The sequence below is a fragment of the Cucurbita pepo genome, chromosome 11, assembly GCF_057944985.1.
Source record: "Cucurbita pepo subsp. pepo isolate OVF chromosome 11, ASM5794498v1, whole genome shotgun sequence".
In the NCBI taxonomy this organism is placed as follows: domain Eukaryota; kingdom Viridiplantae; phylum Streptophyta; class Magnoliopsida; order Cucurbitales; family Cucurbitaceae; genus Cucurbita; species Cucurbita pepo.
The window spans coordinates 52,942-68,571 of NC_141808.1; the positions used below are offsets into that span (position 1 = coordinate 52,942).

General features: G+C 34.1%; 3 protein-coding genes across 4 annotated transcripts; 2 read left to right on the top strand and 1 right to left on the bottom strand.

The window, feature by feature from the left end:
* Positions 1-1,483: 1,483 nt before the first annotated feature.
* Positions 1,484-5,782, top strand: LOC111804696 (Thioredoxin superfamily protein). The gene is made up of 7 exons (XM_023689449.2): positions 1,484-1,768; positions 1,939-2,031; positions 3,172-3,291; positions 3,364-3,442; positions 4,184-4,270; positions 4,954-5,016; positions 5,411-5,782. Exons 2-7 carry the CDS (start codon positions 1,976-1,978, stop codon positions 5,477-5,479), a joined length of 474 nt encoding a protein of 157 aa, XP_023545217.1. The 5' UTR covers positions 1,484-1,768; positions 1,939-1,975; the 3' UTR covers positions 5,480-5,782.
* A 648-nt stretch (positions 5,783-6,430) lies between these two features.
* Positions 6,431-11,350, top strand: LOC111804697 (type 2 DNA topoisomerase 6 subunit B-like). Its single transcript, XM_023689451.2, has 12 exons — positions 6,431-6,521; positions 6,635-6,743; positions 6,972-7,055; positions 7,530-7,556; positions 7,968-8,076; positions 8,165-8,240; positions 9,279-9,299; positions 9,423-9,613; positions 9,822-9,963; positions 10,064-10,255; positions 10,353-10,487; positions 10,850-11,350. Exons 1-12 carry the CDS (start codon positions 6,486-6,488, stop codon positions 11,141-11,143), a joined length of 1,416 nt encoding a protein of 471 aa, XP_023545219.2. The 5' UTR covers positions 6,431-6,485; the 3' UTR covers positions 11,144-11,350.
* Positions 11,161-15,162, bottom strand: LOC111804695 (ADP-ribosylation factor 1). 2 transcript variants are annotated; one of them, XM_023689447.2, is made up of 7 exons: positions 15,005-15,162; positions 14,212-14,382; positions 13,954-14,024; positions 13,702-13,821; positions 12,840-12,958; positions 12,678-12,759; positions 11,161-11,417 (listed from the first exon to the last, which is right to left on the bottom strand). In XM_023689447.2, the coding sequence occupies exons 2-7, from the start codon at positions 14,357-14,359 to the stop codon at positions 11,412-11,414; spliced, it is 546 nt and encodes a 181-aa protein (XP_023545215.1). In that variant the 5' UTR covers positions 14,360-14,382; positions 15,005-15,162; the 3' UTR covers positions 11,161-11,411. The 2 variants fall into 2 exon arrangements, with proteins under 2 accessions (XP_023545215.1, XP_023545216.1); XM_023689448.2 differs by having other exon boundaries at positions 14,966-15,104.
* Between the last annotated feature and the right edge of the window lie 468 nt (positions 15,163-15,630).

Sequence of the window (15,630 nt, forward strand, 5' to 3'; positions counted from 1 at the left end):
GGAGACGACTATGAAGTTTCCAATTTTTGAGCGAGAAGTACTACTTTTGGCTTTCTTCTTTGATTCATTCATGGAATCCGAAGCAACCAACTTCTAGACTACTAAAAGCGAGTGAATTGTGTTCATTTTGACCTTTTTTTAGAACAAATAAATTTTATATTTACTGCCGGTTATAAATTATAAATTGTAATGGTTACTTTCAGACCTTTTATAAGTTCTTGGTGAAAATATTAATAGTCAATTTCAGCTCTACTAAGCTTTATATATATATGTATATATTAAAGTAATGAGGTTTTTAGAGTCTTTTATTATTTATTATTATTTTCCTTGTAAACTTAATGAATATATAAGTTCAATGTTGAATTTGATTAAATAAAAAAACTGGATGAAATTTTATGAAAATTGCAATGCTTTCCATTTTCTCCATTTTTCTTGTTTGGCGGCGGTTGAGAAATTGTATGGGTGCTTCTTTTGTTCACACGTGAAACCGGACAGCTCACACAAGCTTTTTATTATTATTTTTTATGCAAGCTTCTAAATTGATGGACTCGGTATACTTCGAGAAGGGGAGGGATTTCGTCACCGGGTAAGGAGCCTCATTTGGCTGACAAGCATGCATTCCTGATCAGCAAGTCAAAGTCAAAAGATCGGATTTCAGATCCATGGTTTAGGTGCAATCAATCCTCACCGATGACATAAGGAAGTGGATGGTTTTGTTTTGTTCATGACTTGCATGTTAAGGACTTTGGACATGCTATTGCTTTTTTTTTTTTCTAATACTTCATTTCTTCTTTAAATATCATTGACCATATCCAAATTTATGCCATTTATTTTAATTAAATCTAGTTGACATTACTTTCTACTTGTAAGCCTTATCAATTTCACATAATCCATTAATATATATTCATTTAAAAATTGTGTTCATTTATTAAAAAAAAAAAAAAAAACTTTAGAATGAAGAAAATTTTTATTATTCCTTTATTATTTTCTTATCCACCCAATAAAAATTTTAGATAACTAATTAAAAAATAAAAAAGAGAGAGTTTGAAATAATAACATGAAAATAAATAATAATATGAGAAGTATGTCTCACATAAGATAACATTATTTATTTAATAAACTCTTCAAAAATATCAATTTTATTTTCTCATTTACAATACCATTATTTTCAACTAATAAGTTAAAAATTTTAAATTTAAAATAATGGCATGAGAAAAATGTTTAAAATGGATATGCGTGGAAAAAAAAATGTTATATTTTAATATAGGCATATAAAATGTTATTCCTTTAGTTTAAAAGCTTAGAGTGGATCTCTCTCTAATTTTTTCTTAAAATAGTAAGTGTTTTTTTAGTTTAAAAAAAAAAAAAAAAGAATGGTTGGGTGAAAATAACGATTCAAGATCCACAAACTAGACGACATACGATCCACAAACCATTTCAGCTTCATCTTTGACGAAATGGGGACTTCATAAGCCGACTAGTCTGAATCGGTTCGATTTCTTCCGTTATGAGACCCAACCGATCGGTTGGACCTAAAATCGAATCGAGCCGAACAAATATACACCCCTACTTCACTCGGTCCTCTCTCGTTTCTCTTCTTTTTCTCTCGGTCCCTCTCTCGCCTCTCAGAGTCACAAGTGGGGTTCTTATCGCGCCAAATCTTCCATCCAGAAGCTCGCCTCGAAATATTGTCTCACGGCCACTCGCCATAACCATAGTTCCAGCAAACCTTCCCACTGCACGTCCTTATGTAATTCCGTGATTGAAGGTTGATAGTTATCCTTTTTTCCCCTTTTAATTTTATGGTTTGTCGGCTTCTATAGTTTAATTTGGATGTGTGCTTTAGTTTGTTTGTTTTCCTCTACTTTTCATACTCTGCTAATGGTTTGATCTGCGAGATTTCACCAGTGATAAATGCATTTATGTTGATATTTGTAGGACACTGAGAAGTTGATTGTTTGCACGATTTGATCAGATGGGAGACCCAACAATTTTGGATAGAATGCTTATTCACCTTCGTGCGACATGCAAGTATGTGATGTTGTTGTTATTATCTTTTTTTGGCGCAAGGAATTGGGAAGTCTGACCCCTGATATCAGCAATATGATTGAATAAGCACTCTGTGGACTTTGCAGCTCTTCATTTTTGCTCTTTTAGCAGTAGTTGTTTCCATGATTATGACACGCGAAATTTACTTCCTACTAGAATGGATGTGACCCCATTTTCATCTGCATCCAATCAATCCCTTCAAATAATCTATTTTCACTCCACTGTTGATCTCTTCCTTGATCATCTTGCTGTTATGCTTTCTATGAGGCGGCACCATGTTACTAACCTGCCATTTTCCGCCCAGGCAATCCATCTCATTGTGATTGCTCAAGCTGATAGTTTACCTTAAATTTAATTGTATCAATACTTCATCACTCTCCCTTCCTTGCTTGTGAGCTCGAAAAATTGTAAAAAACTCAACAAGTGGAAATTGATATTAATTGGGGTGAAAATAAGATTACAAAGGTTTGAATACATGACCTCTTGCTCTGAAATCATGTTAAATCACCAATAAACCCAAAAGCTTAAGCGGATAGGTTGTGGTAAATTTACTAACATCAATAACTCAACTGTCATAAGAACAATTTCTAGTTGCCTTCAAACATCTAATCCACCTCTCATCTGATGTTGTGAACTAACCTCATATCCATCTAGGCAGAGGAAAATGGAAAGAGGGGCCCTTTTAGTTCTCCTTAGATTAAAATGGAACTGTTAACATTTTGGGTTTCCACCCCTTCCGAACCCTCTAATCCAGGAAAGTCTTATATTTATTTTGGGTTCCCCTTAACAATCACTTTATTATATTTGAGAAGTTGAACTATGAGTTACTCTCTCTCTTATATTTATTTATGTTAAGCTTGGATCATTTCATCTATTAGTTTCTGTTGTTGGATGAGGATATTTGGAGTTCCATGTCCATGTTCCATGAAGATAAGCATTTTTGTTCATTTTAGGCAAGAGCCGATTTTCTGAGTTGTATTTAGCATTATAATGGTCAAAGGTACATGATTAGGATAAACTTTTCTTCCAGACTGCATTCTACTTTTGTGAGATACGACTCTTTGTAGTCTGTTTTTTTTTCTTCACAATTTTGCTTATTCCACATCCCTCTACTTGTTATAGATACTATACTGGTTTCCCAAAAGATCTTGGGCCTTCAAGGGTCATACATTTTACATCTGAACGTGAGTTTGTCCAGCTCCTTCATGAAGGTTATCCAGTCGTTGTTGCTTTTACAGTCAGGTACATGAATACTGTTCGTATTAGCACCTTCCTTTTGTTCTCTAGGTTAAATGCTCATGTTTAATTCTATAGAGGTAATTACACAAAGCATCTTGACAAAGTATTGGAGGAAGCTGCGGTTGAGTTTTATCCGACTGTGAAATTTATGCGTGTAAGTCATTTTCTTATGATAGGAGTACCCGACGTGCCATGATTTATTGACGTTTTTCTTTTCTTATCTTTTGACAGCTTCATTTCTTCTGAAGTCTAACTGAGTTATAGAACTTTTACAATGGTTTGTTTGATTTATTTTTATTTTTCTTATTATTTAATCACATTTGTCATCCTTTGCATCATTTTTTTTTGCCACCTATTTATTTTACTTTATTTCAGAGATTAAAATAGTAATAAAAAAACATTGCATTCTGTTTTTTTGACTTACATGTCTCTTGAGCATGCTTATATGTCTGGGGGTACGTCTCAAACTCCGCTTCCTCTAATTGATGCCCCATCTGTATTGAAATGTTTCTGCCTTTTGGGGTTATTAATTTTTTTTTTTTTTTTTTTTTTTTTTTTAAATGTTATTCGAAAATATATAGAATGATTTGTTAATGTTAATCTTATTGTGCATATTGAAATCACCATGCACAAATTTATGATTTCTCATTACAAGGTATCCATATAAGTTCGTTGATCTTCTTTAAGCCGTTTTCTTATGTTTCTTGTCATTTTTTTTTTATGAAAATGTTCCTTAAGCCGTTTTCTTAATTTCATTGTAACGGTCATCTTATCATTGTGCCTCTGTGATCCATGGATTTAGTCAATAGTTTGAAACAATAGACAACATCATAATATGCCACTGCATTTTTTGTGTTTACTTTCTTGTGACTTCGATCTCACGTTTAAACTTCAGGTTGAGTGCCCAAAGTATCCTGGTTTCTGCATTTCACGGCAGAGAAAGGAATATCCATTTATCGAGATGTTTCATAGCCCACAACAAGTAGGACTGCCCCATCTGATTGTGTTTTGTCTTAGTTTGATTTCCAGTGTAACCGTATATGATTTTGTTTCCAATTCTTGATTAATGGGAAAATAAGCTCTTTCTTGAATAATGTGTGCTTACTTTTGTCAATGCTGTATACAATTTATCTTGAACTTTAGTTGGCCATAAAATGTGATAATGCATTTTTTTTTAATATGAAACAGACAGAAGTAAATTCGTATTGACAAAAGATAACAGCTTAAGGGAAAATGGCTATGCTGCGATGGTGGCTTCTAGCTCTGTGGTCTCTATAGAACTTTCTTCACATGTTTGTATCCAGAACAAGTGGCTTTAATCCAACATTATTGTGCTTGCATTTCATTTCTTGCAAGCACAGCGAACCAACAGATAATGGAACCATTAATGAACATTGCTGCTTTAATGCTCAAGAAAATATTGACTATTTTTTTTTTTATTTAGAAGATGGATTTGTTCCATTTTACGTTGTTTTTACATTTAGAAACATTGTATTGTAAACAACAAGCTGATGGGAGATACGGTCTTAAATGGAAGCTAGGCAAACTCTATCAATACTGCCGTAAAATAGTACTTATCTATATGCTAAAAGAAAATGTGTATACCTTACCGTTTTCATTCTCAGTCCATTTATTAATGATTTGAATTCAATATTTTTTGTGCAGGCATCTAGCCAGGGAAAGATTTCTGATCCTAACATTACGAAGTACTCGGTGAAGGTTCTACCCGTAAGTTTTCATGCTCTGTTAACCTAAGCATACTCAATTTATCAATTCATTTCTCATTGCTGATGCTTTCACGTATGGTCATTGTCCATTTTCCACAGCATCTCCCCTTCTTACATCCCATCCCAGCAACACTAAAAGAAGTTTATGTAACGAACTTAACATTTGATTTGGATGTCCTGTTTTTTCACCTGATTTTATTAACATTATTTACCATTGAACATATGGTATTTTAAAATGATTGGCTGGCTTTTAAACCAAATAAGGCCTAATGAAGTTTTCTCTGCTGGAAAATATTGAAGTTCTCAATTCCGCAAGCTAAGCTTCTAATAGTAAACGGGATCCTTCACTGACCTATGTTTCTGTTTCATTGATTTGTTTATTTTCTTTTATCCAGTTCAACTATGACCCCAGTGCCTACGGATTCAGAGAGTTTTTTAAGCGTCACGGGATATATGGTCGCTGAATCAAAAGTAATACACGGTCAAGAGCGCAAAGCCTTTGTAACTTATCTGTGATTTTGAACTGGTTTGTGCTGTACATGATGGATACAAACTCCATAGATGTTTAATCTTTATGCCCACATGAAAAGTAGACTCATACAAGATACTTCCTGGTTTTCACCCTCGAGTTTGTATAACTAGGTTCGCAGGAAAGTTAGCCGTATATCCTCTATGTGGTAATATTGATATCTAATTTCTTTCCAAGGGGCCATCTTCAGAACATTTCATTTGCCTCTCTTCAGTATGAAATTATTTATTTGAAGTCAGTGGATTGTGACTCAGGTTCGAGGCCTTTTAGTACATGTTTCTTAGTTATGTAATTGTTTACTTTGGCTAGAAGAATATATAAAATATATAGTTGTTTTCTTTTATTATGGGAACCTTTTTTTACGAGAGAAGTACGTAACTAATTATGTCAAATTAAACAGTACTATGTTTTTTTAAAACAAAATATTGTTTCCAAACATTTTTAATTATCTTCATAGTTATCACAATAAATATAGTTCAAAGGTAATGTGGTATGTACAAATCCTTGTTTACTTGAAATTCTTCATTTATTTTATTTTTTAGGGATCAAATAGTGGATTAACCATAAAAAATTTACACAATCTTTTTCCATTTTTATATATTTTTAATAAAAAAACTATTAATTCAAAGAATTTTTATAATTAGTAATTTTCACCATATAATATAATTTCAAAACATCAATAGATCAAATAATATTTCATAAACTAAAATATAATATAATGTTTTGCACTATAATTTTTAAAAATTGAAAAATGGAAGAATAAAATATATGTGCGGAACCGAAAACGTTCTCAGTGGACTGGGCCCTCGTTAGGAAATTTTTGTGCGTGGGCCGGCCCAACTTGAATCATATAAAACTAAGATTTGAATTGGAAGCCGTGGTGCATGTTTTATTTACGGGAGCGCGGGAGTTGGTTTTAGCATCCTCTCAAAGCTGCAACCATGGAATTTGCTTCTCTTCAAGACCTCTGCCTACTAGTAAGTTCAATCTTGTTGAACTGAGACCGATATTTATTTTTTGTTTTTTGTTTTGTGAGACTTAAAGCACGAGAGATTTTGAAGAATACTCTTCCTGAACTTGCTTAGTGCAGCTAATTTCTTCGGCAATACGGAGATGCATCTGCTCCGAACGACTTTGCAGACTCTCAGTTCTTCTGCAACGCTCTCCCGCTTCCGATCCTCCACTAGTTCGTATTTCTAGTAAGTGATTTCCCACGCTCTTTGTCGCCGGCGATTCTGGAAATATTAAAAATCTCATCAAGTCCTTTTCAATTTTGGTTTATAACACATTTTGACGACTCTGTTCTCAGTTAGTTACGTTCGGTTCTGAAGGAAGCACCAAAGCTTGAAAAATTATGAAGAAAAATTCGCACCGAGTAATATTCATTTCTCAAAATATTATTTCTAGATTTTTTTTTTTCGATGTAGTTTCAGATACCGGCCTTGGAAGCTGCATAGAGGAGTTTCAGAATTTGAAGTGCCCCGTTGAAGGTATCCTTGCCGAAACATGGAGTGAGTAATTGACTCTGCTCCTGTAGCGCTCTGGCAGCACTTGATGATTAGTAAAATGTTTTGATTAGTACCTCTACATCATTTCATTATTCTTCGTGTTACTGTTTTATTGTTTTCTTATCCTGCCATTCAATGCAGTAGCTCATGTATAGCTGTAGACATCTTTATTGTTTTCGTGAGTATGTGCAACTTTTCTTACCTTCCTACCTATAAGGCAACACGAGCATACATGTTTAACCAGCGATTATATTTTCTCCTTAGTCAAATAAGCTAAGCTGAGGCTTACCACAAACAGCAAGTCCAACCATCGTCCTCTCGAAAAGCTGCATTCAGAAAACAATTCTTCATCACATTTATAATTGTTTGTTGAAGTTATCTCGGTTATATGTATCTATATTCACGTTGAAAAATTATTTAAATACTCTGCCGTAGGGTTTGCTATGTTGATTAATACATCTCCGCTATTTTATGCAGACGGAATTGTTTATGTGAGAACTACAAGTAAGTTCCATTTCCTCAAAATTACTTTAGTTTCAGTTAATGGCTCGGGGAAGAATGAATTTAGCATCTGCTTCAACACCTCCAAGGAAGAGTCACTAGCTGTGTCCTAGAACTGAGATCCCTTCCTAATCATTCATCAGCACATTTTGTACATTTTTACTGTATGCTGAATTTCTAGATCAATTCCTAAGTGCATAGCAGCATAGGTGTAAGATAAGTTTAGTGTGAATGGATACTTAAGGAAAGAAGATGATGTTCTAAATTGATGAAAAGAAACTGATTTATCGACAATTTACAAGCCTTTCTAGCATATTATATTTATTTTGCGTAGTTTTGCTTCATGAAGTTGTACTCTGTTTTTTTAAATCTTGTACCTATTGTGCATATACTAACGCACTGTAGAGATTGCAGATATTTGTGATAAAGAGATAAGTTGCTATGAGTTGAATCTGAAAGAGAATGTCACTACCAGGAAGCCAATTCTGCTACCTTCGAACATTAAGCATGGTGTGAAATTCAGGCATGGAACCATTTTAACTTTTTGGTCACTTCTCTTTATTTTTATTTGGAATAGGCAGTAATCGGATTTTTTAAAATACGTGAACTAGTGGAACCGAAGTGTGTTTGTCTGTTTCTGAAAGTGTTGATGTTTTGCTGGAGGAGTTCAACTGCTTCTTTCAGAAGGTCTCTTTCTTCTTTATGGCTGAATCTATTTACTAATTTCTGTCTTAGGATAACATTTGATTGTATCTTAACTATTTTTCTTTGCAGTATGCCAGCTATTTGACTGCTTAAATATTTTTTATATGTTTTCTCCTCTTTGCCACCTTCGCTGAAATTCTACGGTTTTACTTGCTGCTTTCACAAAATGAATAAGTCAATATGTACAATACTTCCATGTGGGGCACTGCCTAGTTAAGCGGCAATTAGCTAGATTGCCTCATACAAAACAAAATGAATCAGACCTGAGATGAAATATTAAGTTTGGAGTCAGGGGTAGTTGTAGACTTCTGCTCTTGCACTCCTCCTATCATGGACTGTAACTGTGACTATTGCTCAAAACTACTTTAAAGGCCAGCCTCTACCCATAGTTTCTAAGGAGAATTGTAAGGGCATTCGTAAGCAGTTAATTATTAACCCCTCTATCATGCACCTTCTGTCAAACCAAAAAAATGGCAATGAACTGTTTGTTTATTTGACACTTTTTTAAGCATTAAAAACAATAGGGTGGGTTCAATGAGATAGAAAATGAAGGTGAAAATGAAGTTTTAATTGAAAAGATGGTCTTTGCTCTTTGAAATTTGATAATGGAAGTTTACGAGGGTTTTAAGATAGTCTGCAATATCTCAAAACATGCAATGCAGTCTCGACTCTCATTTTAGGGATAGAATTTCAAGAGACCGTAGCAAGATCAGTTTTGTAATGTACTTGCTTGAGATGAACCTAGTTAGTCGTTAGTGTAGATCTTTTGGAAGCCCATGCAAATAAAAATTTTCATTTTTGATGTCTCCCGTCATTGTAGTAAACTTCAAATTTTGTTCCTTGAACTCTGAAGTTTTATGATTTCTCATAGTTGTGATATTGAACAGAAATTTAAAATCATCTCAAATCAACACCTTTGATGTTTCAAATAAACTCTACAGTGTACATTTCTCAAGGTGTTTTTCTTTATTGAATTATAGTCGCATTTCTTACCTGAGTTCATCCTCCTTTATTTTGCAGATTCTCGTTCTACAGGTCCCAGTAAGTTGAACTCGCTGCTCCATCCACATAATCTACATGAATATATATATTTCCAAATTACCTCCGTTTCCTATGGCGATAGTTTAGTACTAAAGGAACTCATTAGCTTTTCAATTTCACAAGAATATTGCAATGGAAGTTATGGCCGACGGCCAGGATGTCCCAGGGTCACGTAATGATGCTGTTTTCCTGGAAAATTTTTCCCCTGGTTCCTCTTTTGCAGCTTCAACTCTTGATCATTTGAAATTGGGCCTTGAGAGTTATGTATTAAGGCATGGATCCAGTTTGGCCTGTGACTCTTGTTTCCCTAACAGGTGAGTTTGTTACTTCAATTTACGCCAACTCGTTGTTAGACTGAACTTCTCTGGTTATAGGTGTGTTATAAAGAGTACAAATAATTTCCTGATGAGATATGAAGAAACTTTGTTCCAGTCTGCACTCATAGTTTAAATAATTTAGCTGTTAAATTCGCCTACGATGTGCATTATATTATTATTATTATTTTCAAATTTCAAACTTTAGGGATAATCTGAGGAGTGGGGGTGGAATGGTTTGTGAAGACAAGCATAAAACTACCAAACTGGTAGTGGAGGCAGCGGTTGTGACTAGTGAAATATCAAACCCGACCAATAATTGCTTTGGAGCAGGATGCTCTGATACGAAGGTTGTTTGACCTATCACCCTCCCTTCCTTCCCGTTCTTTCCGCTTCAGAAAGTACCATGCAACTCTGGCTTAATTTTGATTATTGCTCATGATTACATAGGTTCTCTGTTTTAAAGATTTTGCGCCTTGTTCAATCTCCGAGGCACTTCTGAAGGCATTAACAGGCATTGACTGGAAACGTTATGGATTGGCTTTGGAATGTGCTATCGATCAAAGAAGTCATGCACTATTAAAGTGGGAACACATGCCCCTATCTTTTCATATTCATATTGTTGTCCACTGCTATGATAAGGTATAATATTCATTAAATCTTATGTTTGAATGTTAATAAAGAAGGATAATTTTGATCGTTATTTTGTATGGTATATAAAATTCGTTTTCTGCCTTAGCTTGTGTTCGAGGCCATGCCTTTGTTGCAGAAGACACGGTTTGATAAAAAACTCATAAGAAAAGCAGTTAAACTTGCACTGGACGACTTCAAGAATAAACATGCGGGAGTTCTTCTCAGTGCCGATACCCTCAAGGTAAATCTCTATTTCACTGTCTCATGTGCACAGACTAAATTAATAATTAAACAGGTGCATTTTTAGTTTTAAAGTAGAAGCCCTTTTTTGTGGAAGATCATAATATTTTCAACTTTTTTTAAAATCTCAACCCTTCACGAGGACTAACGTAGTTTAGCCAAGAATTCTGCTTACACGTTTAAGTTTGGCAAATGATTTTTTTATCGTGATGAATTATCTTCGAAATGCACGCAATACTATATGCATCCTTTTGCACGTGTAGAGCTTGCTTTCTCATAATTTTAGGTTATGGTCAGGTCTTAGCATGTTCTCGTAGGAATCAAGAGCAGCTTCCTGAACTTGCTTCCATTTTTCATCTTCAGATCAGTAAGTTTGCCCCTGATCTTGCCAAATCAATTGCTGGCCTAGTTTTATACTCCAGTGACATGGATTTCAAAGAAGAATGCCTTGCAATTCTTGGCCTGCAACCTCATCAATCAGAAGGGGAAATTGTTGGAGAAAATATAAAGAAAAAGATCATTTCAGCCATAGAGGTGAATGACCGAAGGCAACAAGGAACTAAAGAAGTTGCCCCTCTTCTGTTTGAAGGTCGCCACGAACTACAGTTTGTGGACGATGAATGTGATGAAGATGGTTTAGATCCAATGGATTTGTAAGTATAAATTTTGCCAAGTGAAACTGATAATTTTGAAGAATTTCACATTAGAAGATGACGAGTTTAGTTTGAATAACATAATCTCATTAAACACACAGAAGGCTAGGTGAAGACACAAATATCCATTACAATATGATAGACCGATACCACGGAAGATTATCCCTAAAGAAAAGGCATGGAAGACTATTCCCCAAAAAAACAAGAAAAAGTAGATAACATTCACCCCTGCATCCAGGATTGCCAGTCTACAAGACAACTCTTTCACAGCTTTATGCCTGCATCACACACAACATTGAACAAAAGTCCATCATTTTTAGTGTTCTATATAACGCGTCATTAATAGTATTATTTTAGATCATTCTGGGAATATGAATATAAATATTCTTTTCAAGATAAAAAAACAACAGTAAAATAAAAGTTATAAGAATGTTCAACTTTTAACCGATGTTATCCATGTTTCTTCAATTAGAAATGAAAACTCGTTTCTAACTTTTTTTGGTCTAAACATTCGTTATTATTTAGAAATATTGGTAAATTCAAAATTATATTAATTATAATAAATATTTGAAATTTCAAACCTACTGACTATAATTTTTCTTTACTTTAACTGTTCTTCAAAGTTCTAACCCCAAACTCTAAAAGTTCAAATAAGATCCTAAAGGTTAAAAAAGTATATCATGAGTTCCTAAACGTTTAGATTTTTTGGTCTAATAAGATTGGCTTTTAATTTTGTGCTTGTCATATAGACATTTTTTTAAAAAAAAATTTCACAAATCTATGAGCAAAAACATTGAACATTTAATATTGAAAAATGTTGAATATGTCAAAAACTTATCAAACACAAAATTTAAACACAAACATGAAAGTTTCAAAATTAAATTTGTAATTTAACCTTAATTCTAAAAATATTTAGAAATTCTCTTTAAAAAGTGTTCTACTTATAATATATTCTAGTCCTTGAACACTCAATCTTACTTCTATTAATAGTATATATATATATATATATATATATATATATATATTTATCTCAATTGTACGTGGATTTTAGAAAATTCTCAAATCTTGGCTTTTCAATTTTTTTTAGTTAGAAAACTTTATCTTTTTATTGTAGTTCTCAATTTTGTCATCTTAACAAAATTTTCCACAATTCACCATTGATCCTTCAATAACGGACATTAAATTTGAATAAGGCACTACGTTTACAATTTATGGTGATTTAATGGCTCTAAACTTCTAGCTCACTTTTTCCCCCTTCTTGGTAGTATTTTACTTTTGTTACATCGTGTTAAACATAATATTATCAAGGCATTTTTACGTTGGTAATTAGCTTTCATATTGGAGTTTAAATGTCTACGTAAATATGAATATGTATACGAAAAGGCTTTTCAAAAAATCAAGTTCAATATTAAAAAAGGAAAAAGGTGGGCATTTTTTTATAATAAAACCCAAAATGAATAAAGGTAAATTAAAGATAATAAATCAGACGAGTCACTAATCATAAATTTAGGCCTGGTACACAAGGAAAGGGCACGTACCTTGTTAGCAATGTTGTTTGAGAGCCAATCTAAACCCTCATAGAGCCCTTCCCCGGAGGTTGCACAGGTGCTCTGGATATACCTATAAACACCACAAGACGTTGATCAGACTTCAGATGTATGAAGCAAAAATGGTAATGGATGGAAGAACACAAGAATTACCAATGGCGCTGCCGAAGAGAGTGAAGACCAAGCTTATCAGTAATCTCAGCGGCATTCATTGCATTGGGGAGATCTTGTTTGTTAGCAAACACAAGTAATACTGCATCTCGAAGCTCATCCTGAAGTCAGTGATCAAAAAAACTTCAGTCGCAATTCCATCTTACATACATGTCCTTAACCCAATAAAATAATTGACCACTAAAAACCAAGGAGCAAGCGGGTAAAATAAATAAAGGGGAGAAATTAAAGAATGATTTGTCTGGGTAGAAATGAGGTAGTAGTTTGAAACAAAGCCATGCTCAATCCTGGTTAACTACTAGTCGTAGTTTGAAACCAATGTCGTCTACGAGTGTGTGTCATTGGACTGCACAAATATTGACAAACGAAAATATATGCCAAATTAACTCAAGACATTATAATTTTTGCCCAAAGGATATAAGAGGAAAAAAAAAAAAAAAAAAAAAATACAACGCACAAATAAACACAATTAATCTCCTATAATGATTCATAAATCATTCTGGTCTGGTTTTCATTGGACAGAAAGAAACGAATTCCATACATGTGGCATGCCATAATAAAATATCATCAAATCTATCCACTAAGAAACTTCACGATTAGGACTCCTCTTAAGTGGTTTAATTATTTGATGCAACTCCTACACGCAAGCATACCGAGCATAGTACGAAACAGAAAATCAAGTTACCATTGATCATCCTCCAATCTTTGGCTAAGAACTGCAACTCTAGAATTTAAATTGTCATATTTAACACAAAATACGATATCTCTATTGACAGTGTGGATAACATGAAATCTATAGATCCCAACAATAAAAGTTAATGAATGATGCAGACATTCAGCACACCTCATTCAGCATTCTATGCAATTCATCCCTTGCCTCAACAACACGGTCTCTGTCGTTACTGTCCACCACAAATATAAGACCTTGCGTATTCTGGAAGTAGTGCCTCCACAATGGACGAATCTGCGGAAAGACAAATGTCATTTATTAGTACGTTTAATCATTAATGAATCGATTGAATTATAGAGAGAAAAATGCACTGAGAAGCTTGTACACAGCTAACAACTGATGAAAAATAGACTTCTAAATTCATACTTTGTCTTGACCACCGACATCCCAAACAGTGAAGCTGATGTTCTTATATTCCACAGTCTCCACGTTAAATCCTGCAATAAAGATAAAAATCAATTATAATGTCAAATGTTGATGTCAGGGAATCCAATCACATCAATGAAAGCATACTAATAATTATAAGACTAGTAGCTCCTCCGAAATGATTACACAATCTTTTAAGTAGCGTAAAAACAGAATTACATACAAAGAATGAAAGGAAGGGAGGGATAAAAAGCTTACCGATGGTAGGAATAGTTGTGACGATCTCTCCAAGCTTGAGTTTATAGAGAATGGTCGTCTTACCAGCAGCATCAAGGCCAACCATCAGAATTCTCATCTCCTTCTTAGCAAACAGCCGACTGAAGAGCTTTCCGAAAGTCAGCCCCATATCTGTTCGTAACGTTGAAGTTCCTGCATATTTGAAGCAAAAGTATGATACTCACAAGGAGAAATGACAATGATTACGAACCGGAATAATCGCTAAAATTATTTAGAACACTGTTGAATCATAAAAGAAAAGGTTAAATCTCCAGTAAAAAAACGCCAGCACAAGAAATCCAGGGAAGTTACTCCGTGCATTCAACTGCACGGAGAAGAAGGTGAGCAAATGAATGATATAATGCATGTGACACAGCGAGATCGATATCGTGATCATCTGAAAGACCGGTTGGCTCACACAGTTCCTTTAAATAACTAACATTCCATTACCAAGATCTACGAAAACAAACATTAAGCCCCAAACAGAACAGATCGGAACCATAGATCCGTCAAGCACGTCAAAGAGTTCGAAATCGAACAGAAATCCTTCAACAGAAGTAAATAATCATTGAAATTCTTGAAATAAACGATTTAATTATCAGAAAAACCGTTGGCGACACATAAGAAGGGCCTAACTCCGACATATAATCAACAGCAAAGAGAGAGAGAGAGAGGGAGAAATACAAGAACGGAATGGAATGAATCCATCGATATTCTCCAAAGAAGTATAACTCACAGAACGAAAGCAGATCGAGATTCAGAAGATTGGAATTACCTCCGAGAGCTACACAAAGAGGCCAGAGGTGTATTGAAAGGGATGGAGAGAGCAAGAAAAATCGAGCTTCAGAGCAACGCGTAATATGGCGCTGGAGGAAGAATATTGCTAGGATGGCCTAATAAAGAAGCGATCGAGGTAGGGCGGAAATACGATTCTACCCCTAAATCGAATTTGCATCTCAAGTCCGCTGTCCATCCAATTAATTGGCGCCAAGTGGCCAGTGGTAGTGTTCATTAGCATTTAGCTTTGGTACGATAAAATAAATAAAAATACTAATAATTATTATATTATTTTTTAAAAAATTCAATGGTTAAGTTTGTAATTTAATTTTAAAAATTGTCTATGAACTTAATTTGATTTTTAATTAGTTAAATGTATATGTGAACAACCAAACTAAGATGTTAAATACTCAAATCTTATTGAGACAAAAGAATTATCATTTTTTTTTTTTTTTTTTTTTTTTTATGATATTGAAATTGAATGTCAAAAAATTTAGAATGAAGTGTTAAAACCATTAGTTGTGATAGTTCTTATTAGGCATAAAATATTTATGAGTAATATCTCTTCCTGCTCACTTCCAAATTTCCCCTCTTTCAAGATCTCACTCTTCTTCGACTTTCTCT